At 40.9% G+C, this 24,158-nt stretch overlaps 2 protein-coding genes across 3 annotated transcripts in view; both read right to left on the bottom strand.

Moving 5' to 3' along the window:
- Nucleotides 1-16,644, bottom strand: part of unc13a (unc-13 homolog A (C. elegans)) — a 43,485-nt gene extending 26,841 nt beyond the window's left edge. Inside the window, exons 1-11 of the mRNA XM_077533227.1 lie at nucleotides 16,302-16,644; nucleotides 8,805-8,834; nucleotides 8,610-8,709; nucleotides 6,667-6,784; nucleotides 6,425-6,548; nucleotides 6,245-6,315; nucleotides 5,644-5,698; nucleotides 5,078-5,107; nucleotides 4,719-4,914; nucleotides 2,918-3,037; nucleotides 93-920 (exon numbers count right to left, since the gene is read on the bottom strand). Of these exons, the coding sequence (XP_077389353.1) occupies nucleotides 93-920; nucleotides 2,918-3,037; nucleotides 4,719-4,914; nucleotides 5,078-5,107; nucleotides 5,644-5,698; nucleotides 6,245-6,315; nucleotides 6,425-6,548; nucleotides 6,667-6,784; nucleotides 8,610-8,709; nucleotides 8,805-8,834; nucleotides 16,302-16,323 (1,694 nt within the window). The 5' untranslated portion in view covers nucleotides 16,324-16,644. The remainder of the gene's footprint in view (nucleotides 1-92; nucleotides 921-2,917; nucleotides 3,038-4,718; nucleotides 4,915-5,077; nucleotides 5,108-5,643; nucleotides 5,699-6,244; nucleotides 6,316-6,424; nucleotides 6,549-6,666; nucleotides 6,785-8,609; nucleotides 8,710-8,804; nucleotides 8,835-16,301) is intronic.
- A 1,374-nt stretch (nucleotides 16,645-18,018) lies between these two features.
- Nucleotides 18,019-23,405, bottom strand: hmg20b (high mobility group 20B). 2 transcript variants are annotated; one of them, XM_077533226.1, is made up of 9 exons: nucleotides 23,387-23,405; nucleotides 22,662-22,801; nucleotides 20,859-21,059; nucleotides 20,515-20,635; nucleotides 20,374-20,420; nucleotides 19,973-20,039; nucleotides 19,467-19,682; nucleotides 18,752-18,884; nucleotides 18,019-18,514 (listed from the first exon to the last, which is right to left on the bottom strand). In XM_077533226.1, the coding sequence occupies exons 2-9, from the start codon at nucleotides 22,740-22,742 to the stop codon at nucleotides 18,502-18,504; spliced, it is 879 nt and encodes a 292-aa protein (XP_077389352.1). In that variant the 5' UTR covers nucleotides 22,743-22,801; nucleotides 23,387-23,405; the 3' UTR covers nucleotides 18,019-18,501. The 2 variants fall into 2 exon arrangements, with proteins under 2 accessions (XP_077389352.1, XP_077389351.1); XM_077533225.1 differs by lacking the exon at nucleotides 23,387-23,405 and adding an exon at nucleotides 23,088-23,153.
- Between the last annotated feature and the right edge of the window lie 753 nt (nucleotides 23,406-24,158).

Raw genomic sequence — 24,158 nt, 5'->3', positions numbered from 1 at the left:
TTGAAGATCATCTGTGACAGTTTGAGCTTGAGATAAATACACATATTTTCTGAACTGAAAAATACCTCCCGATCCGCATAAAATTAACTCACCTGGGGACAGGAGGCTCCTCTGTTTTCTCCTCAGGGGGAGGGGGAACGCTCTCCCCAGCCGGAGGTTGTTCCGATGGTGGAGGCTCCTCGAGGGGCACCTCAGACTTGGGCTCAGGTTCCTGGAACTTGTCATCATCAGATCCTGGAATCTGTGATATAGAGGTGGTGGTGGATGTGCTGTTGATGGTGGTGGTAGTGGTAGTAAATACATCTTGTTGGGCGGGTGCAAAGGGAAGGTTGGCGGAGTCGGACGTGAAAGAGGGCAAAGTGTCATCCTGTTTGATTGGCGGGAGGACCGCGGCGGCGCTTAAGGGCGGCGGCTGATCAGGAGGCTGCTGCTGCTGATGTAAAGATGTTTGCTTTTCCAGTGGAGGCCTGCTGGAGGACACGCTATCAGATGGGGGAGCCAGGGTGGCGGCGGTGATCGTGGGGGTGTACGGCGGCTCCTGCTCTTCATTGAGAGCGCCGTCCATTGGGTACATATCTTCGTCTTCTTCATACGGCATGTCCTCCTCATCTTCATAGTTGTACTCTCCGTCCTCCTCGTACATCTCGCCCTCCTCGTCGCCATAGAGCGCTCTGTCTTCACCCCCGTCTTTGACATAGCTCCCCTCGTCGCTGTAGGCGCCCTGCTGGTCATCCCCGTCCCAGCCCGGGAAGTCCTCCTTGCCGTAACTGATGGACGAGTGGCAGGAGTGGTACGAGTCGTTCTCGTCGTAGAACTCGGAGCCTCGCAAGCTCTCGCCGTCATCGGGGACGAACTCCTCGCTGAGCTGGGAGCTGCCTCGGCTCAGTTCACCCGACGAGGCGTAGCGACTGTCGGTCGGACTGAGGGAGAAATGGGGGAGAACATAAAAAAAGCTGCGATATCAACACATCGATTGAAGATGAGCACCCATAACTTGCAGGGCTTGACATGTTGGTTTGTGGGACATTTAAGGGGACTTGTGTTGAGGTTGAGACTGGAAAAGGAGATGACTAGCTACTAGTGGGAGAGGAGTGACTTTCAACAAGCCGCCAAGCTTGAGAGTGGAGGTTGGAGGTGGGAGGTGGTAGACTCGGAATGCATCTACGGCCTTGTACATATTGCAGGCAAATCTGATTTCTTAACCAAAGTCAGATCCTACTGCTGCAAGTGAAGACATCATTTTTAGAGAACGTATATCCTTTTGGTCGTACGTAAAACTTCTTAACATCAAGTGAACATAAGATTAGTGCAGATTTTTTTTTAACTAGCACTGGGCAAACATAACTTACACAGTAAATTCTGTAGAGAAAATTTTACTGTCAACTGAGTCCACATGCTCCCACTCTACGTAAATAGAGTAAAATTTATACTTGGAAGAGTGTAAAAAAAAAAGAAAAAAAAAAAGTTACTCAAGGGTTGAGGACAAAATTCACAACTTCAGGTTGGAAGATAGCCAATCTATTCCTTGAGCCTGTGTTGCTATATCGCTTGTCAGCTGGAATCTTCGTAACTCCAAGCAAACAGTCGGAATTGCATAGCTGATAGAGTGTCTCCCACGCTGAAGGTCATGTGTTCATTCCTCAAAATTTGAGTGACTTTTTTTTTTTTTTTTTACTCTCTTCCCAGTGTAAATTTAACTCTATTTAGCGTCGGACCAAATAGAGTCAGGTTAGAGTAAAATTTACTCTACAGAATTTACTGGAAGCAGTGGAAAACAGATACAACAACTTGATGGGGATGTACTTTGTTGTCAACTCGTGAGAGTGATTTCCACCCACCCACAGTAATAACCGGAAAAATTGATCCAAAACACATTGTTAAGTCGACTTTGAGGCAATGCACAGTTGGTGTTGTGTGCTGCAAGTGGTCTTGATAAGCTTTGCTACATTCTGCCCCTTCTCAAACTTGCATCTTATCACATTGTGCTTATTTTCCCTTTCTTTGGTTATGGTTTTATTACTGTGCTTGTTTGAGACAAATAAAAATCAAATCAAAGTCTCCAGGAAAAAGAAACACAGCAACTGTCTTGATTTATGTTGTCGAGTTCCATAATTTATTTCCCTTATGGTTTGTATTGTACAGTATGTGCAATTTATAACAGGGCTGTTTTCTTTTGTCATATAAAAACCTCACGTTCTAATTTTTTTTTAATGTATCTCAGCAACAAATAAGCCCGTTTAATAAAAGAGAATCAACCCTGAGACACTGCAACGATTCTATTAGCCCTTTTTTAAATATGACTGAAAAGCATGAAGAGTAAAATGCGAGCAGTGAGCTGAGGCGGCAAATCCAAGTCTTAGTCTGACAAAAACACGTACTTTTACGCTTGGACACACACTGGTGCTTTATTGTATTGCCCTATTGATTACTGTCCTGTTGGTTCAACAGTACACCTTGTAGGTTGCACTTAACAGGAGGATTGTGACTCTTGAATGTTTCGTCACATTTTTTTTAAAGGATTAACAAACTTGAAACATTTTATGCACATTATGATTTGGAAATAAAAGCTATTACAAGGATTTTGATCTTTATTCCCTTTCTTTTTTTTTTTAAACACTGTTGTTATTCTGAACATAATTGAGCAAAATTAGCATCTCACCCAGGCACTATACTGCACTGCATTATGGAGAATAGGCAAGTGACTTGAAGATACAGTAGATGCAGGACCAGCATTAATAGTGATTTTCTTTGTGTGTGTACATATACAGAGAGATAGGATAAGAGCGCATGCATGCAAGCACAGTGAGCGAGGAGGACGGGACAAGTCCACCACTGACGTCACAGCGAGACTAAGTCACAGGCTGGAGCAGAAGGAAGAGGAGGAGAAGGAGGAGCTCAGAGAGGTACAGAGACCCACCTATCGGACAGCGAATGCCTACTGTCTAGAGAATACTGACGACTGGTGCGCCGGCTCGACCCTGAGCCTGAGTCGATATCGCTGCGCCCGTTGGTGGCCAAGTCTAAGCTATCATAGGGTCTGGTAAGAGGAGCAGGGAAAGGGGAGGGGGGAGAGGTAGGAGAGGAGCATCAGTAGAGCTCAATTTAGGCAAAGAAACCACATCGGCTTGATTCAGAAAGGCTCCTCACTCACTCACACACACAAAAGACAGGGGCACGTTCATACGCAACCTGTACACAAGAGCAGCGCGCCGCGCCCCAGCGTACTTGCATACACTGAAGCCAGGCTTATTCTCTGAGGGAGGAAGCGCACAGTGGGGAAAGCATGTACACATAAGTGGGGAAAAAAAATGACCGCCGGGCCTAAGTCGTCTTTGGGGTGATACGCTTGGAGACTTCAAAGCAACGTATTCAAATAGGAATACTCTGTTTTTTGTTTTGTTTTGTGATTTTACATATTAACTCATTCACTCCCATTGACGGCCATGAACGTCAAAGATTCATTTTAACTGTGCTGGCAGTGAATGAGCAAAGCCTGTTCCTCATGTGTTTGAACAAAGCAAAAATTCTTCTTATATTAGGTACACCAAGACAATCTATAGCAATACAGGGCAAGATCTGGATGAAATATTTTGTTTCTTGTTTGATTTTGAGAGTTATACTTCAACTAGAAGTGGGAATAAATAGCTTGGAGCCTCTTTCTGTAGAATTGTTCTCTATCTACCAAATTGCTGCTTGTGAGTGAGATGAATTGAGTTCACTGCCACTATACAGCGCTCATATTCTCAAATTCAGAGGTGGGCATTCCAACAATACTAATGGAAGGCACCCGTTTTGCTGACAAATGATGGGAGACCTAAAAAAAAAAAAAGCTTTTAAATTGGGACTTAGTCACCATTAAAGCTTCATTGTTTCTCAAATGTGTCAGGCCACATTTTTTTAAATAGAGTACATGTGTGGATGAGCAAAATTCTTATACAGTTATAGCTCTCCGCAACACTGTGTCTGTTATTGTTTTTTTTTAAAAACTTTATTGGGCTGTATGTCCGCTTTATGCTGCCCCCAGCGTGTGATGTAGTTGTACATTCGAGACGCCGATTGGCTATTGCTGTCATAACAGTCCTAAAATAGCAGTGTGGAACTGTAATTTAGCGATAATGGAAGCGCGGTAAAAATGATGACGGAGTGATGGACTGACGATTACAGTTTGGTTCAGCTCGAAATACTGACGAACTGAAGATGACGGGTAGGTGGCCCAGCTGCTTGGAATGACAAATGGTGGACGGACAAAATTTACTGCCGTGCCCACCACTGCTCATTTTTTTTTGTGTGCGTTACAGTCTACTTGCATTGGGGCTAGTGATGCACTGTATCCAGCAGGTGGAGCTGTAATGGAATAACACAACCCTGCAGGACTGCAGCAAAAGAGTATCAAATGAATGTGCAGTACATTGATGATCGTTTGGCCTTGGAGGTGGTCTGTGCTCTACTGAGTGCTATTCTAGAATAGACAATAATAGAATGTCTCCATGGTCGCTGTGCAAGCAGTACAAGGAAATTAAAAGTGCTTCATCTTGTATGAATGCATTTACAAATACAATTGTTGCTCGAGTCTATGCATTAGATCTAATTAGATTGTGTGGGTGTACCTACTGAGTAGATTCTCTTTGCCGATAATCTCCATGGCAACCCGAAGAGTGCACGTAAGCCACTCGATTCATTGAGAGAAAATGGTGGCGATGAAGACAGTGATACGCTACCTCACATCCCCGTGGTCATAGTCCATATCATGGATGTCGTCGTCATACGGGTGTCTGTAGTGCTGTTGCCTGATGGGATACTGGTGCATGGAGGCATTGGGCTGAGATGTGGTGTAAAAGGGAGGCGGGATGCTGTTACTGGTCTCGCTGCGGTAGTCGCTGTCCCTGTCGTCCACGGCGCTGTCCGGGTCGTCGTCTTTTCACACAAACACAAATGCAGAGATGGGTAGACAGGGAAAAACCACAAATGGCTTCTAAGCAGTAACAGAAATGGATACTGGGGAAAGGAGATCATTATTTGCAGGTCAGAAGGGGACAGGGAATACAGATTTATGAGCACAGACGCATCAAAGACTTACTTTGTTGATCTCCCCACAGACTCCAATTGCCTGCAAGGAGATAATGGGATGCATTAACCGCATCAGGGTCATAAACAAAGTACATAAGCAGTCCAGAAACAACCAGACGATAAAAATGAGTTGGAAATTGACCAGTGTGTAATAAGGGTGCAGAAGATTGAAGGTTCGAGACAGCCATTCATGTTAAAGTCATGATTCAATCCCAATTGGCTATCTATTTATGTCACATTGTTGCACAACTTACTCTTGGGCCCTTCACCAACTTCAGCAGAAATTTCAAATTGCTTCCATGCTCCATGTTTATGCCCTCTTCAGAAGTTACATGACAGAATGATAAAGACATACATACCCTATACTACCCACTTAATTGTCACTTTACATCGAGCAGTCACACTACACCTGCTCTCAGTTTATCAGCCCCCTCCATTAAGCCTTATTACCACCTCCCACCCAATTCCAAGCTCTTGTCCAGTTACTAAATGAGCCGGGGAGGAGGGAGTACAGTGGCATAAAAAGTAGACATCATGACATGCCACAAAGGGAGTGGCTGGATGCTTCACACTCACAGCACTGCGTGGATGGTGCCTGGAGGGGCCTCTCTTGCTCCTCTTGATAGGCATACTGAGGGTGTAAGTGAAAAAAAAACACTCAGATCAACAGATAATACAGTTGTCAGACGTTTACACTCATAATGGACGTTAATGAACGAAATGCGATCATCCATCAGGATCTGTTTGTCTGCGCCTTTCTGAAATTCCCCAAAATTGCAATACACCACCTGCGCCACAACTTAGACCTGATTTTATCTGGTCTAATGTCTAGTCTACTTTCAGTCACCAAATTGTCATAATAATTTAAGGTGGTTTATGTGTTATTTCAGAAGTGCATATCAAACTGGTGGCCCCAGTACCCAAGAAGGAACTCTCAGTTTCAAAAAGAATGGTGAGTGGTGACCTCTGCATTAGTGCATTTGCAGAAAAATGGTTTTATAACTAATAAGCACTGACATCACATTTAGTTCTGTGAGCCAGTGGGATTTCCAAGACATTGAGTTGCAGATTTTATGCAAATGTTCTGTCTTCCAGTATTCACACACGAGAGCAAGAATAAGAAATGAACAGGCAGAGGGAAAAAAATACAGTGACTGACATAAAATGAAGCTCTTACATCTTGGTCTCTCATGGCATTCAGTTGCTCAAGCTTCTTGGCCCAGTATCGTGCCTCTTCTTCTGGAATGTCTGCAGTGAATGTAACATTCGCAATGATACACTTGACATGACCTTAACAGCAACTAAATATTCAAAGAGTTTCGAATGAGGCCCAAAAATGACAACAAAGAGGCCAAACCTAGCGGCAGTTCGAAGCGCGTGTCCAGCAGCAACCTGTGAAAGGTTGGATCTTTGGTGCCACAGATTTCATTCTCAGCCATGATCACGTCGGAGTCCAGCGTTAACCACTGACCCGGACCCTCCTGGGAATGGAAGAGCAGCAGTGTAAACATGAATTGGACAACATGATAATCACAATTTGTGTCCATTTTCCTGATGATTCAAACGTATGTGAGGATGTATAGTAAATATGGCAAATACCTCATTAGACTGCCGGATGCTACTTAGTGGGATCCATAAGGTACCGACCATGGTGTCCCAGATCAGGCCTTTATTCCACACCTCCACTGTAAGGCCCAGATCGAGCCGGTTTATCTCGCTATGGGTCAGGCACATGAGGAAGGAGAAGTGTTAAAAAGGACAGATACAAATTTTAAAAAGTATATTTTAAGTTTGATCTGTATCCGGTCACAAAAGTTGTTGATCTGACTGGGTCAGTTGTGTCACATGGGAAGTCTTTCCTTTTATTGCAATGGCCAGTAAAGTTAGCACGAAGACCCCAAAAGTTTCCATAAAGCAGTCAATGTTGAAGTTCATTATTTGTACAGAACAGACACATTGAATGCAGCATAGAAGGCCTTCTGATTAACAAAACAGATGCTGTCACACTTATTGTACAGCTTCAAGTATGCAATTTTTTACAGTTACTTTTCAGCCTAATCTGGGGCATTGAGTAAATATGCTGCTTCACCATGGAGAAACAAAGACAGGTAAGCAAATATTTGGAAAAATCTTCTCACATAATATCCCTCGTCAACAAACAGGCAAGCCTGCTGAGGCTCAGGCTCACAGTCGTAACTGATCTAAATTCTAATAATAGCCGCAGCCTTGATATGAAAATGCATCTCCGTTTCCTTGGAAGCTGTGGATATAATCTAGTAAATAGCAGCATGCTGTGCCGTTCATAAAAGGGGGGTGGGGGATGTGGAGAGGAAATGAGCAGGAGAGGGTTTGGCGAAGGACAAGTCAGGTATTTGCAGAGAAAGATTGTTAACGGTTCTGTAAATTTCAATTACTTAAACTCCTTGCATGTTTCAAATGTTTTGGCGTTTGGAATTTTCCATATTTATATCCCGCTTTTTGTTTTAAGCCTACTCATACCATGAAAGGATATTTGAGACAGCAGGTGTGTGCTTGTGAATTAACTCACTTGACATTACTTATTTGCTATATGAGAAATAGCAGATCCCTTATATTTAAGATGATAGCTTCATTAATAATACTGGTGCTAACAAAATGAATCCACACTAGCTACAAACTCTGGGTACAAACGGTTACAAAAAAAAAAAAAAAGAAAAAAAAAAGAAAGATAACTGACTGCCATCAGGCCATCATGAGTCATTGTCGTACCTAGCAGACATCTGTGGCTATAACCACAAATGGACCTTAAGTTGTCATGTCATGTTCATAACTCAGAGTTCTTTCCAGAGCTCTTTTGATGAGTCACGACTGGCTAAATCACAAAAGGAACATCCGCCCAGCGAGAGGAAATGCCTCGCGCCCACTCATCTCATTCTTCCAGTCATTACTTAAAGTTTGTGAACACGAAGGAGCAGTCGAACACAAAAAATAAAACAGACAAAATTGCCCTCAGAAACTCTCGCTGTGTGCTTGAAAGGATTGAAAGTTTGGTGAGTGTGCTGGTATCCCTAATAAAGAGTTCAATGAGTGCGTATAAATAATGGTGAGGTGATTAAAAAAGAACAGAGAAGGGAAAAAAAAGGTGTTAATGATGAACAAGTTATAAATGCCACAGCTGAGCCTACCCGCTGAGGCCCGCGGGGTGACATTTGTGTTATCTATAGCAATCTCCCTTAATCTTTCCAACATGCCTATAACAGCCATCTGGTGTTAAAGCTGTCTATATTTTACAGACATTTCTAACTTCCATATATACCACCAACGAAGACACAGAAATATATGAACTGGGGGGGAAAAAATCTGATAATTCCCTGTATGAAACCAAATGCCCCAAAAACATCAAATAAACAGTTCCATGTTACCCTTATAGACATGATGATTGCTCCAAGCAATGCTAATTTGTGGCTCAGGACATAGCAGGTGGCAAGTCAAGATGAGGTTCCACAAAAACAGGACAACCTGCAATAACGACAAAGCTTGACACAAAAGAGAGAGTGACTCACAACATAAAGTCCTGCTCCCAGCACGGCTGAATGCCGCGCACGGCGATGGTGGTGCTCTTGACATTCTGCACCTTCAGGGTCACGTAAGTGTTGAATTTTTCTGCAGGATGTGTAACAAAACCACAGGTACATATCTTAAATACATGCAATTGCAGCACGTGAGACCAGCTTGAGTAGTGTGAGTAAAAATATTACCTTGGGGTCCATCAAGCTTGGCTTTTTTCACTGCAAAGACACAAAATCAAATATCATGCAAATGCCCAAAAATGTCCTTTGCATTTATGTAAATTTCTCTGGATTTTTCTTTATTTTTATTTTTTACTTTTGATGTTTATGATGACCAAGTGTTGTCTGTACTTTGTTTTGACTTTGACTGTTGAATTAACTGCTGTTTTTAAGGAATACCTCACATAAAAACACTTTAGAATATTTGTAACACAAAACATAATTTGTGGTCAAATCCCAACCCAATGTACTGGGTATAAATAACACAGCATTGGCTTGTTTTTTTTTTGGACCCAGCACTGGATTAGCTATTTCATCCCATTTGGCAAACTTTTGACCCACCAGTTTCCATAGCGTATGAGAAGTAACAATGTTCAATGAATCACATGCTGCTTATTATTTCCTCACATTTGAAGCCTACATGCGCTAGCAAATCTCAATTACAGTGTGTCACATTGAAGGGAGCTCTATACTGAGGAAGGGAACACCTGCACATGTCTGCAATTTTCCATGGCTGGCCTGAGACTTCAGACAAGTGCTGGGTGAAAGAACGAAAAGCAGCACACTTTGTCGTATAATGAACTAAGTCCAAGCGCACTCTCCATGCAAAGAACCTCTGGTGGCATCAGACAGTCGTTTTAAAACCACTGTCACGTCAAGGGCCCATTTATTATTCATTCCATCCAGCAGTGTGGCCATATAACCAGCGTCCCAGCGTTTAGAAGTAAGGCATTAATATTCACAGCGCTGACTTTTCGTCCCTGCTGCTTGCCTTGTTTCATAGCCTTGATGCTGCGTTGACATTCAAGACAAGGAATTGCGTTCTGTTACACAGCGTACCAGCAAACACGCACAAGCGGCATTGTCGTGATAGGATGACTGGCCTTCAATCTCTGCAACTTCACATTAGAACTGGTTTTCTTTTTAAATGGTGATTTAAACTGGTGGTCTCTAGTCTAGTAAGGGGATTTATTTATTTTTTTTTTTACATTTTTTAAATTCAAATCAGCTTTGCGATTTTATTAGGGCCCGACCAATAAATCGGATGCCCAAATAAATCCATTGATTATGGCCCTTCTTCTTCTTTTTTTTTTTTTTTCTCCGTTTTTACACACCCAAAATATTTTTCAAAAAAATGTTAATTCAAGATGTGTTTTCCATGAAAAACGGAGGTAAAATTGGGGTTAAAAGAACTTAACAAATCTAAAATATGAACAAAACATTGATTTTTTTTTTAACATTTTTATTTTAATCTATGAATATATGAATCTTTGAGTGCAGAACTGTGAATATGCAGGGGATGACTGCAGTTTTAATTTGTAATATCATCATTCACCACTAGATGGCAGACATGTCTTGGTTGCACTTCCAGTGGGTTTTATATTGCCCTATACGACAACGTGGGTAGTAAGCATAATATTTTTGGGGGGATTTGGAATGATATGCAGGACAAACATATTACCTCAATAATATTAAAATTTTGAGTGAGTTGATTTTTGTTTTTTTTAAAAATGAACAAAATGCTCTTGTTCAACAGCTCTGCGTTGTCCTTGAATTGGTCATATTTATGCAAGTGAGCCCTTTGCATTAGAAAAAATACTGGGATGCGAAAAAGAAAGTTATTTAAAAAAAAATTGTTTATAATTACCTAAAAAAAATCCATATCGGTTGGGCCCTAGATTTTATTTTATTTAATAATTAAAAAAAAAAAATCTATCGATAGGGCTGGACTGGCCATCCGGCATTCAGGGCAGATGCCCGGTAGGCCGGCGTGTTTTGGGACGCATGCAGCGCAATTTATTTTATTTTTTTTCACGTTACCCCAAAAGACCCGACCACAATTTGGAGGAAGAAGTCCATTAATGATTAATTACAAATGACAATTTGAAATTTTGGTGTAGATTTTAGCAAGTATCATGGAAGTTGACAAGCTTGATTTGCTTATGCAGGCAACATAAAAAATTTCACGGGCCTTGAGTTTGACACCTCTGATATAAACAACCATTCACACTCACTGACAAAACATTTCCAAAAACATCAAAGCCAGTTTAAAGTCTTCAAGGAATCAAAAAAAACTTTTTTTTTTGTAAACGCCTGAGACTATTTAGTTGTCAGATTGAGTTGTATTTCAAATGAATGACAGCACAAGGACACCATGCAAAACTCTTACACAGAATTGGCCCAGCCTTGTTTTGAAAATAAAACTTTCATTCTGTGAGGCAGCCACACATCTGCGGTGCTTTGAATGTTGTTCGTGAAGTACACAGATCAGTTCCCCCGGGAAATTCTCTTTAGACTGAAGAGATACAGTATGTCATGGGTGATTGCTTTCTCAAACCATAGCCAGTCTCAATTTTCATATTTTTGACCCTCAGGTTCCATAAATGACACCCAAATAGCTACTTCCACTTGTCTTGCCCATTTAGAAAAAAAAACAAAAACATGTTAACACCCTGACCTGAATGATTATTTTTGTGCTGTTTTGACCTTCTTCATGGCCAAGAGTAAAACATGTCCTCCCTGTTTTACATATAGCATACTAGAACAGTGTTTTTTAATAATAGCGTTTATCTTTTGAGTTTGACAACAGGAAGAGGGGACTTAAACTCTGGAGGCATGATAGCATGCGCACATTCTCCACCACCTCTCTTGACTCGTTCATCAGAGGGCTAACTGATGGCCATTATTATCTCAAGGGCCTTCTGGGGTGACACGACTATTTTAAGAAGCCAGTTTGTCCACACTGATTATGATGCTGCTCTGCTGTCACCGCCTGGGAGAATGACTCACAACGAGCTCCTTTGTCTTGATATATTGAGGCTTGTTGCCAACAGCAGAAAGCCCGAGCCTCATTTTAATGCTACAGTCGAAGGAATGAGTTGATTTAACTGGACAGTTTGAGAATGTATCCACTGGATTATAATGTTACGTTACGACAAGCGATATTGTCACCAAGCTGTGGTCGTAAAATTTGTGTTGTGTAGTGTATAAATGTAGGGATGTGAATATTTTGTGATTGACAGGTAATAAGTCCAAAGTGAGATGGCTGCAAGATAATATGGCAGGGTTAAAAAGCAAAGCATTTTCAAGAAACACCAAACGCCATCATGCTGTTTTGCTACTAATTACATCACATGACATTTCATGTGCAATTCCTCCTAAATTCTCTTGGGAACAAGCTCATTTGGCGTTCACACGCCCTTGGCGGACACAGCGTTTTTTTTGTTTAGTTTTTTTCCCTGGAAGCTCTTTGCATGCGTCCCTTCCCTTGAAAACAGTCGCTAAATGGCAGATGCACCCTTGTCAACACTCCTCCTCAAATGATGCCCCCCCTCCCAAGCCAGTCCTCCCTCACCCTCCTCCTCCTCACCCTCTCCTACGAGCTCCTGCTGCCATGTGGCGAGCGCGCACGTGTGCACCCTTCCTCTGCCTTTCTCTCGTGCTCCATTAATCTCTGTGTGTGAGCTGGCACAGCGAGCTGCATCCCCAACTCTAAAAATAACCATTTCAGCGTGACAGGGTTGGGGGGTGCCGGAAAGGGGGGGCGGTGGGGTGATGGTGAGGGGTGCACTCGCATGAAGGCATATACGACTGAAGCAGCACTACAGGGGAAGCACAAAAGAGATGAGTGCTAAATGTGTTCCGCAGAAAATGCTGATTCCATTTTCTAAATAAAAAACAACAGAGGAAATCCAGGGAAATTAATTCAATCACATGTAGGGCAGTTCAAGCAATGCGTATTTCCTGAGATGGTGTACTTAAGATGTTACATCCTGCTCTGCACAATTGATGGTGCAAAGTACTTGGACAATCGTAATATTCCACTTCATAGCTACTAAAAGCTTCTCTCACCTAGACTTATTAGTGCTGTTGTGTAAAACGCTCTGACAAACCTCACGGCAAAATGTACATGCAATACACAGAGGTTGAGGAGAAATACAGGATACCCGTTGACCGCAACATTCCTGCACAATTTTTTTTTTTTTTTTTTAGAGCTCAGAATTGTTCATTCGGTAACCGATTCAACGTCTTGTCATCATTGCTCTTTTTTTTTTTTTTTTTTTTTGTGTGTATGTGTGCGTGCGTTTGCGTGCGTTTGCGTGCGTGCGTGCGTTTGCGTGTGTGCGTTTGCGTGTGTGCGTTTGCGTGCGTGCGCGTGCGTGCGTGTGCGTGCGTGCAAATACGTATAAATTTATACTCATTCAACATTCCTGCACACTCTAATGGGATTCCAATACAAGAACTTTCACAATAATTTGCCCATCCTCAAGCCTAACTTGACTTCAACTATTACAAAACCTGTTCGGTTCATCGGTAACTTGAATTTGTCTGTGACTATTATTTAAAAAAAAAAAAAAAAAAAAAAAAGCGCTTTTTTTTTTTTTTTTTTTTTTAATCCAGTGAATACTGAATTTGAGTCCATGTTTACCAAAACTTGTGTTACGCACCCATTGATGACAATTGTGACTTCAATTTTTGAAAATCATGTATGTTAGGTTCACCAAAGTCTCAAAAAATGTATTTGATGTTTAGAAAAAAAATTGCTTGAAGGCTCTAAAATCCCTGTGAAAAAGAAGACCAAAATAGCCGATTAAAAAAAAAGAGAAAAAAAGCACATTTGATATTCATTGAACACTTTAAGTTGTCTGAAGTTTACAAAAACAATATATCAACTTCATGGAAGACAAAAGTGCCTTTGAGTTTTTCCAAAAACAAAGTATGTTATCATGTTATGTACAACGAAGACTCTAAATTGACGTTGAAGTTGGCAAAAACACAAATTAGCTTCATGGAAGTTGACGTTGATATTTACAAGCCTGACTTATATTTGATGTGTAAAACTGACTTGGATTTTCCAAAGAATTTACTTGAAATTTTGTGCATCATATTTAATGTTTATGAAAATGTACCGGTATGCTAGCTATGACTAAACTGATAAAAAAATTTTTTAGGTACCTTTAAGACTCTAAAAATTGCTCACCAAAACATGTATGCAAGGATTCTAAATGAAAAAAACAAAAAAACCTATATGAATTTTTCAAAAACTAAATTGCCTTTGAAATTACAAGTATGTTACCTACAGCTAACACAAAACACAAACTTTGACGTTTCCAAAATTAGATTACCATAGGTTAATTTAAGACTGCAAAATGTCTTGAACTTTTACATGTATGTTGTGTTCTTTTAAGACTAAATTGACTTTGATTTTAACAAAATTATTTTAAGTTTATTGAAGTCTCTATATTGCTGCTGTATTTAGCTTAAAAGAAAACTAAACTGACTTTGTTGTGTACAAATGCATGTATGTTATGCTCACCCAGCGTGTTAGCTAGTTTGTAAACTAAATTAGCTTAGATGTTTATAAAATCTTGCATGTACTTAAGCGTGAACAGTCTTCATTATTTTTGCAATGAGAGTAAACAAACATAAAAATCTACTACAGGTCATTTTTTCTTGAAACAAAATCAGTCTAATATGGATATATGCTGAGTCTTTTTCATGTCCACGTCAGCTAATGCAGCCGCTGTGTCTACATTGAAATCTGCTTATTCAGCTTGTGTGACAACACAGACCATCGCTTCAAAGTCAAGTTGCGATGTCACGTCGCTGTGGTCGCAATGTTTATCACCACTTAAGCCGACCAACATAAAACACAATTTAGCTTCGCCTCAGGACAACAACAGAGCATCCTAATAAGAACACAAGAGCACAGAGCGACCGAGCACGTTGCCATGCCAACATAAAGGCACCAGGCTGAATCTCGAACCTGATGTCCCTGCAATGAGCGGACCAGGAGCTAGTGTAGAAAAGATGGAAGAGTTTCATAAAGAGGGAGCCTCTTCAGAATTCCTTGGGGGTTTCAGAGAACTGAAGACCTTCACATTTACATCACTGTCGATAATAAGTGGAATGAATGGCCAGTCCATTTTCTATGCAGCTTATCCTGTTCACGGGGAATTGGAGCCTGCTGGGAAGACTACACTCTGGACTGGTTGCCAGTCAATCACAGGGCACATACAGTAAAGAAACCATTCACACTACATTGGCACTGTCATTCAGTGGGAGCTGAACCCACACTGCAGCAAAGTCAAGCAAGTGAACCACTAGATCATTGGTTCTCAAAATTTTTATGCAGGGCTGGACTGGCACAAAAAAAATAAAAATAAAAATCGGCCCTGGCATTTTGACTTATGCCCACAGACTCCTGGCCCCGACTCCTGACCATACTTATCTAACACATTGTTCTGCCACTGAGATTTTGACAAATGTTGGTTCCGTTTGTTGTCTATATTAAAAAATGATGAATGGGCTATTCCCTCTAAATTGTTGGCCAGTCTCTTGGGATAAAATGGAGGAAAATTAGAGCTTAAAAATCACTGCATCTGCCCCAAAAGACGCCGGCCCACCAGGCATCTGCCCTGTGTGCCAGATGGCCAGTCCAGCCTTGAACATGACCATCATCAATATTAAAATACAGTAGTTAATATGGGAGTGTGTCTCTCCAATGAAAGACAATCTGATACATCTCTCGATATATTTTAAAGTGAAACATTTTGATTCGGTTAGATTTGATGCACTCACATCTAAAAAACAAACAAACAAAAAATTCCGATTCTGGTTTTTATACATCCCGAGCAGTTTATCAAAAATTAGACAAGAGCTTTTATTCCTAAAAAAATATGTATATTTATTTTAAGCTAAAATGCAGCAAAATGCATTAAAAAAGGGGTGTCCAAACTATGGCCAGAGGGCTATGTGTGGCATGCCGTCCACTTTTTAAAAGGCCAGTGGCATATGCTAGAAATGAATTTTATCATAGCTTGCATCCATATCTGAACTGCAATGCTATTAAAAAAAATACATAAATAAGAGATTAGTGGGTGTGAGAAGCGTAGCTGCATGACGGAAAAGTTGTGGGACTACTAATAAACTTAAAAAAAAAAAAAGGTTGAATTGTACAATACAACTCAGAAAATCGACCCAAGTTTTGACCAAGCAGTTTTAAGGTTAACATTTAGCGAAACCACAAAGCAACTTCAAAAATTACAATAAATTACTTTTAACCGTTTTCTTTTTTAACCTCATCCATGGACCAATCTGTCCATTTAAAAAAATCTAATGTGACTCCTATGTGCATAAAAGTTTGCCCCCTCCTACTTTTGATGCTCGCTGAGCTGAGGTCTCACCAAGGTATGGCTGTTTGACTTTTGAGGCTTGCAGGATTTTTATGTGAATTGGACCACTTTTGGTTGAAACCAGGGCACCCAGACTGTAATGGTCATTCTGTTCGATTATGTGCCTGGACTGACATGAGAGTGGGTTGCATCTTGTTTTAGAGGGTTTGATACAATCCATAAATCAATGTTGGTAGCTCTGCCATAATTGCAGTAAGATCTATTACAGCCTTGAATTAATGTTTTTCAACACACACATGACTAACATGTTAACGTAACAGAACTGTCTTACCTCCAACGCACAGCAAGGACATCTCTCGATGGGGCTTTTTTGGGTCAATTCCCGGCCTGTTCGCTACTTTTCCTGTGACCGTCAAACGCCGCCTTCGAAGCGGCGAGGAAGATGTGACACGTCCGCCTAGCAGCAGCCACACCACCGCCACCACCACCGCGGCCCGACCGGCGTCGCGACGCAACACATGAGTGGGAATTTCTTCGCACTACGCTTGACGGCGAGCGCCGAGGTCCTCCTGTCGATAATTAAAAGATAATAATGAGGTGTCGGTGCGCGAAAATAGTCTTCTCCTTCGCCCTCTCAACGCTCAGCCATCTTTGTTGGGCTTTCAGAACCAGCGCTGAGCGGACAGCTCCCCCTCTCCGAGGTGACGTCACAGCGGCGTGGCTGGAGAAAGGACGTCAAAATTTTGGCCCCGCCCCTCGGATATTTTTACTACGTACCGGTTAGACGGCTTGTTACTGACACTAATTAAGATACCGCAAGGGAAATCATTTGCATAAAGCTATTTTAAAATGGAATAGCTAAAAGTAAACTTTGGAAATTTAAATATTTCAAGATTTAAATTAGTTATTTTCGAATTTAGATGATTTTTGCACGGTGATTAAGCCGCTTCACAGATCTAAAGTTCGGTGTTTGAATCCGGGCTCTGGACTGAGTCTGTGTTCCCACTGTGGGTTTTCTCTGGATAATCCGGTTTCCTCATGCCACATCCCAAAAACATGGATGAGGACAACCAGGGATATCTAATACAATTTTGCTTTGTTTTTTTGCCTGCATTATACTTAACTCATTCACTGCCAGCCATTTAAAATAATATTTCAAAATTTTCAATACCCGCACGATACGTTCAATAATTATACATAAACCGAACGTGCCAAAATGCAGCCGCGGACTCTCAAACTGTGTTCATTTTGTATAAAATGGTGAAATTATATCATCTATTGGTGGTTGTGCATCAGTAAAGTTGTTTCCAAGTTTGATATTTACAGTGGCGCATAATCAGATTCTCCACCACCTAGCCCCGCTGAAAAAACAAAACAATTAAGTATACTTGGCAAAGAAGTGAATTTAAATTCTTATTTTTGCCTCGTCCCTCCAAAATACTCAAGTTTTCAGGAGAACCCCCCCAAAAAACAGCACGTAAAAACATTGCACCAGCAAAGAGAGTAAGCCATTTTCATCACTTCAGATTGATCAATAATGTGTAAATAAATAAATAAATAAAATAACCCCAAAACACGTGGCCTTGACCACTAGTATAGATTTGTGAAGAAGAAAAAAAAAAAAATTTTACCTAATTGTGACATACTGTACACATGAATGTAGGCCACCACTGCCGTCTGCTGGAAGTCCTCGTTAATTACAACTGACCAAAATAATACAGGTCTATTTTTTGCGTAATGCCTGTATTATAAGACATCCAAAAACAAGCACTAATTGTAAATATATAGTGTGTGTACAATATGTTTATTAATGATGTGGTTGTTCTACATTTTAGTTAACATTATTTAACTAAATTTGAGGACAAAATATTACAGAGCACCGTGTGACAGTACAATAACCAACATATTGCCTAAGTTAATACCTCTCTAAAATTAAGCTTAAATATCTTTGTAAATAGCTGGCAAACATTTTAATACAGATCATGTATTGGCTCTCAATAGAAATAAAGTGCACCATGAGTGAGTGACAATAAAAGGTGACAAAGAGACAAACTTGTTAACTTTATATTGGAAATATTTTCAGCACAGTTTCAATCAGCATTTTGGGGAAAAAAATACAAATACATTTCACACCAAATAATAAAAATGATATGATAATATTTCATGATCAAGTCAAAAGCAGAATTCATTTAACGTGTAGTTATCCTAAATAAAACTGCCCAGTGCCCACACAGATGATCCCAGCCACCAATGCCACATGGCATGACTTGTAAACTCATTACTGACAATGTAAGCAGAGGGTACTGTACATATTACAAAATCATTTCTCAACACTTGAAAGAACTCACACATTTGTCCAGAAGAGGAAGCAGCGCACATTTTGAGTAAAACTGTTCATGGCACTGCCGTTTCCATCCCTCCTGACTTCCCCCACCATCGGCCCCAGATGGCGGCGATTGTACCCGGCAACCTGAAACTCACCCGCCTGGCGCAGGAATGACTTGGAAGGCGGGAGGCATTGTGCACCTGTCCTACAACTTCTCACTTGAAAACATAAAAGCATGTTTTTGGAGAATACATCACAATTAATGAGAGGTGTTGTAAGCGCTAGAAAATGTAGCAACAAACGACTAAAGATAGAAATGTGTGGTAATGTGCATTTTCGAGAAATACTTCCTCTCAAACACCTCACTACAAATAAATTGTAAGTGTTTCCGAGTATGTTTGTGCATGTGTATGGTAGTAAAAAACAAAACAAACAAACAAAAAAGCACTGTCTACCTGTCCAGGTGAGAGAGGACATCGCAAAGCTGCGTAAGCAAGGCCCGGTGCTTTTGAGGGTTCCCTTCCAACACGCAGCTGAGACGACTGAGATACGAATCCAGGTTTCCGAGCGACGCCGTCTCGCCTGTCCCTGTTTTAATCACAAGAGACGGAAAAACTTGTGGAACTCGTGTGAATTAACATCAGCAAGGTTTTGCGATGCTTTTCCAGGCTTTAATCATAGCCCGTTTATATTCCTGTGCGTTTTGAGGTTATTTCCTGGACTCGCCTCTTGAGCAGCTGATGCACATGCCCTATGGCAGTGACTATAGTGTGGTACGCATATGCACCAATACATCATTATATCTACAATGTATTATCTTTTGTGCATGAGCATTTTTAAAACACCAAAAAAATTTGCATAAGCTTAATAGTCAGCAATTGCGATTAGCATTAGCACACTAGCCGATTCCCATTTAAGGTAAACAAACACTATCATTTAGTTCTTGCATCAATATATATACAGATTACATATGTAATAATGACTTCAAGACGTCACTTCAACAATTACGAGTGGTTCCGACGGAGGGTGAGAAAAAGCTGATGTTGACCTCTTACCCCATATCTACAGCAAAAATGAAGGCATTTGCTTCACTGTTCCAATACTTTTAAAGGGGAGTGTAGATCAAATAAGGACACTCGATGAGGCGACGCAGTGACTTGGGCTACTCACCTGGTAGCGGCACAGTAGACAGACTGTTGACCAGCGTGTGTTTAATGGCCAGCAAGTGCTGGTGAAGAGCCTGCGTGCGCTTCTCGTCCTGGCTCAGCTCCGCCTCCAGTCGCTCTTTGGCGTTGTACATGTCTTTGATGTGCCTCTGCAGCACCGCGTTTTGCTCCTCGAACTCCACGTTGGCCTTGCGAAGTCGACGCAACTCCGCCTCTCGAGCTGCGGTCCGATTAAGGAAATTGTCATGCGATCGAAATGAACATGTAGAGGCTGGAAAGTGAGACGAAGTGATTTGCTTTGCTCCTGATGCAGCTACTAATAGACGTGGTACTTTGTTGTTATAATTTGTCTGTATTCCCCAATATTAATACCATTATTGTGTGGCAAAAGGTGAATTTCATGACTCGCCACTCACATGGCAGATCCATTCAAGAACAGATGTCAGCCATGTGAACCATTACATTACCAACAGTCTTGAAAACAGATGTTTCACTTGTGATTTCTTTTACCTTTGTTCTGATCGAGAAACTCCTCTGTGAAGATCGGGACGTCAAACCTGCTCGGGAGCTCGGATGTCTGGAGGGGAAAGAAAAATCACATAATAGCGCGTACAAGGACTTCTGGACCACATTATAGAACCACTTCCCAATCACAAACATGACATGGTTTCTTGGAACTGGGGGTACAAAAATAATCTTGGGTAAGCCATTTGAAATTTTCTTTACATACTTGACTGAAACTGTTGTGGTTGTGGTTTGCAATTATGTTGAACGACACTATATCGTAGTAATAACACAAATATATACAGTTGTTTTGACTCTCGCATAAATGTGTCTCAGTAAGCTTTAGTTAGGTTGCATTGCATATAATTAAAGTGATTGTTACGGCATGCGAAGGGAGTGCCACGCACCTTTGGCAAGCCTGAACTGGCACTGATGATTACAGACGGAGTGTCCTCTGAAAGAGAGCTTGGGTATGAGTACAAAAGCACACTGCACAACAAATGTGGTGCATTGAATGGTATACGCAACAGAGACAATTTTGTAGTCACCTTTCTTAATCCTCTTGTCTTGTATCTTAGTGCTGGTGATATGATATGCCTCCGTCTGATGATATTCCTTCAGTTCCTGGGCATATTGCATCTTCTCCCGCTCCGCCTCATCCAGGTAACGCTGTGAATGCACACTCAAGATGACTTCTCAAACATTAAAGAAGACAATATGGCATTTTCCCCACATATTAAGAGTTGCTCGGAGTCTTGACAATGTGAGTGACGCAGGATGGGAGTACAGGACCGGTTGTGCAATTGGAGTGTGGTGGGAGTGGCTATGTAAAACGCAAGCAATTAAAAAGTCAATATCCTTTTTAAGGGGCTTTAGATTGATTGGGATTTACCTGTTTATCATTTGGCGCTAATCGTGTCCATTCTGCTCCGAGCCTCTTGGTGATTTCTGGGAAAGGAAGGTCAGGATACCGGGCCCGCATCACTTCCCTCCGCTCATTCAAGAAGCGGACGTACCCGGTGACTGGTGCCTTGGGGCCGTTGGGTAGCACTTTCTTCCTTTTCTTGCCCTTGGGCCAGCCTCGCTTCTTAGGCTACAGTGAAGGTAAGCAACAGAAGCAGTAGTAAAGCAACTTCACTTTACCCATTAATAGACCGCTAGTGTGACAGCATGACAAAAATAATGCAATACACCGAGTCTTGCAAAGGTCAAACAAGTACTTCTGCACAATGTGCAACAAAGTTATACATAATGCGACAGTATATTAAAATGTACTTTGATCGTAACTGCAATTAGTGTTTGTGCTGTGACGTCACTAGGTTTTGTATTGGCTTACTTAGTTGCCTAATTTGCTGAATTTTTGACAGATTTTCACATGTAACATGGTTTGTCTCTATAACTATTGCCATCTTTCATGATTTTGCATCAAACGTGAGAGAATACTGTAGGGACATGCTTGACAAGACAGATACAGCCTCATCAAAGTTCTAGACTGGCAATGTCACGAGTCACTTGTGTATTAGCACTTTTTAACTCATTTGCTCCCAAAAACGTATAAACACGTTCCATTTTAAATATTACCAGTGTCCCAAAGACGTATTTATATATATTTTTTTTTTATGCTAGAGCATACAGAAGGCTTTGATGCAGCCTCTGAACTGAAGAGAATGGTTCAAGCAATGGTAGCTATAAAAACGGCCAGCAGGTGGCAGGAGAGTATAAGAGATTAACCAGAGTCATGTTGCAACAAGCTGCTTTCCCCACAGTTTGAAATACATTTGTGAATAATGATGAAACTTAGGTATATTCTAATGCTAATTGCTGCAGAACGGAAACAGGTAGAAATATGTTCTTTTTCTAATGAAAGAAGCGACTCTAATCTGTCTTTTGGTAGGTTCCATGTTTTTAATCGCAACAGAACACAATATTCTGTGGGGCATGCAAAATCAGTCAAAATACAGTAAAAACAGCCGGGAGCGAAGGGGGGTTGCTTCAGTGAACATGGCTGAGACGGAATGAGTTAATGTAAAAATATTAAATATGTGAAACACATTCCGGAGAAATGGCATTTTACGATTCAGCGAAACAGGCAACACAATGTGTGTTGACCAGCGTAACAAATCCTTGAATCGACACTTAAAAAAAAAAAAAAAAAGAAAAAAAAAAAAAAAGCACAAAACAACAATTTGGTGTTCCTTTGAGAACCAGATCAAAAACTTTGCATAAATATTACTGAAGCTTTATTAGACTTTTTTTTTTTTAAACTTATATTCAATATGTTAATCTTAAATTGCTTTTTTCCCCCCCATTAGATAACGTGGCGCATGATGACGGTCATGGAACGCACACGGTCAAGAAATAATTATAGTGGTTTTGAACTGGTTTGTATTGGTGGCCTTTAAGTGTTTTTCTATATAAATGTTTACTATAATTGTACTTTACTACTGACTTGGCGTAGGTTGGTGATGATCTAGGGCCGCGGCGCGTTCCGTTTTACGTACACATTGGGGTGAGTTCGCCTCTGTAGGAATGGAACTACGTCGTAAAAAGAGGATCCCTAAGTACTTTTATAATGGCGACTATTTGTCTACTACTAATTAATTCTAATTACATGATTTCAAATGGGATAAAATGGAACAACAGAAGCCCTCAAGTGAACGTTGGAGGCTCCAGTGTATGAAAACAAAGCACCCACCTCCTCTTGTGGCTGTTCTGTGGACTGTGAGGCTCTCGGCTGCTGCAGAGCATCATTCTGCTCCTGTTTGACGCCACCCATGATTTCCGTCAGTCCTGCTGGAGTATACTCGAAGCAAAACCCGTCGGAATTACGCTGTGCTGTGGCAGGGAAGAGCAGTAGACGAAACTTAATTAAAAATTAAGCGACAACGTCCCCCGCATGGGCGCCGCTTCTCCCTTGCTAAACAGCTTGCTAGCATCTAGTGAGAAAATATACAAGGAAAAAAAACAACATACGGGTCGGGCGGGGAGAACGACTACAAAAACAATTAGACTCAGTGGTGTGTATTCTAATGTAGGGACTTAAAATAAATCCGCCTCTGTATAAACCTATTTAAAATATATATATGCATTACACCATTAGGATAATTACGACTCCGCTCACCGGAAAAAAAAAATCCTCTGTGTAAAACAGGAAGAAAAGCCAGGCTATCGCGTGATTGGTCAATAAAGTCACTCGTCATTGGTCTTTTCCTTTCATTCTGATTGGTCAATACAGGCACTCATTGGTTAGTATGACGGGCCTCTTCAAGTGTTGTATTGCGAAACAGAATATCTCGGGATACAAAAAAATAAAATAAAATATGTGCAAGTTTTGGCACATCACTTATGGATAATTTCGAGGTTACGTCTAAATGGCGATCTTATGCTGCATTCGAGGAGAGTTTGAAGTCAGATACATACCATTCTGAGTGTCACAGTTCCGCCATCAAAGCGTTCAAGGCAAGTGTAAACAAAGATGGCCGATTCCGATAAATTGTTGCTCTGGTTAGGGGTTAACGCAGTTATTCCAAATCACGTCAATTTAGGTTTCAAATTTACGTTTTTTCTCGAGCGTTTTGAGGTTGGAACCGACACAAACCAAGTGGGATAAATCCGATTTCCTGCTGTCCTCAAATGCAACAGGTTTCCTAGGTAGAAAGGACGCTGTCATTGAAATTCATGATCGGACTTTGCATCAGTCATTTCATTTGTGATGATCACTGTATTTTGATTTGAAAATGTGACAAAATGTTTGACTTCTGGAGGAATATGCCTGGTTTGTATCCTCGTCAAAGGCAAAAGAAATACAATACGCAGTGGAAATGAAGCATTGCAACTCATACATTAAACTACCAGTGTACATCTACCCATTCAATTTAATTCAAGGAATTTTAGAGTCGTGTAAATTTGAATGCCATTTGTGACAACAAAACTACAACGTCTATTTCGGCCATCAGCTTTAAATTTGGTAGGTTGGTACTTTGAATTTTTTTGCAAGTATGGTTAAAAAAAAAAAAAAATTCAAATTAAACAGCAAATTGCTTTCAGTATATGTGCATTATTAACATTGAATTAACAGTTACATAGGCTCATCTAGTTACATCTAGTCTGCAGCAAACTTTATATGGAGACAATTGTATCAAGAGAAACATGTATTGAGTTTGTAAATATTGCAAACTATACAGGACAGGAT

This window comes from Festucalex cinctus, chromosome 10 (assembly GCF_051991245.1).
Source record: "Festucalex cinctus isolate MCC-2025b chromosome 10, RoL_Fcin_1.0, whole genome shotgun sequence".
NCBI lineage: Eukaryota > Metazoa > Chordata > Actinopteri > Syngnathiformes > Syngnathidae > Festucalex > Festucalex cinctus.
This window is presented reverse-complemented; position numbering and strand designations above follow the sequence as displayed.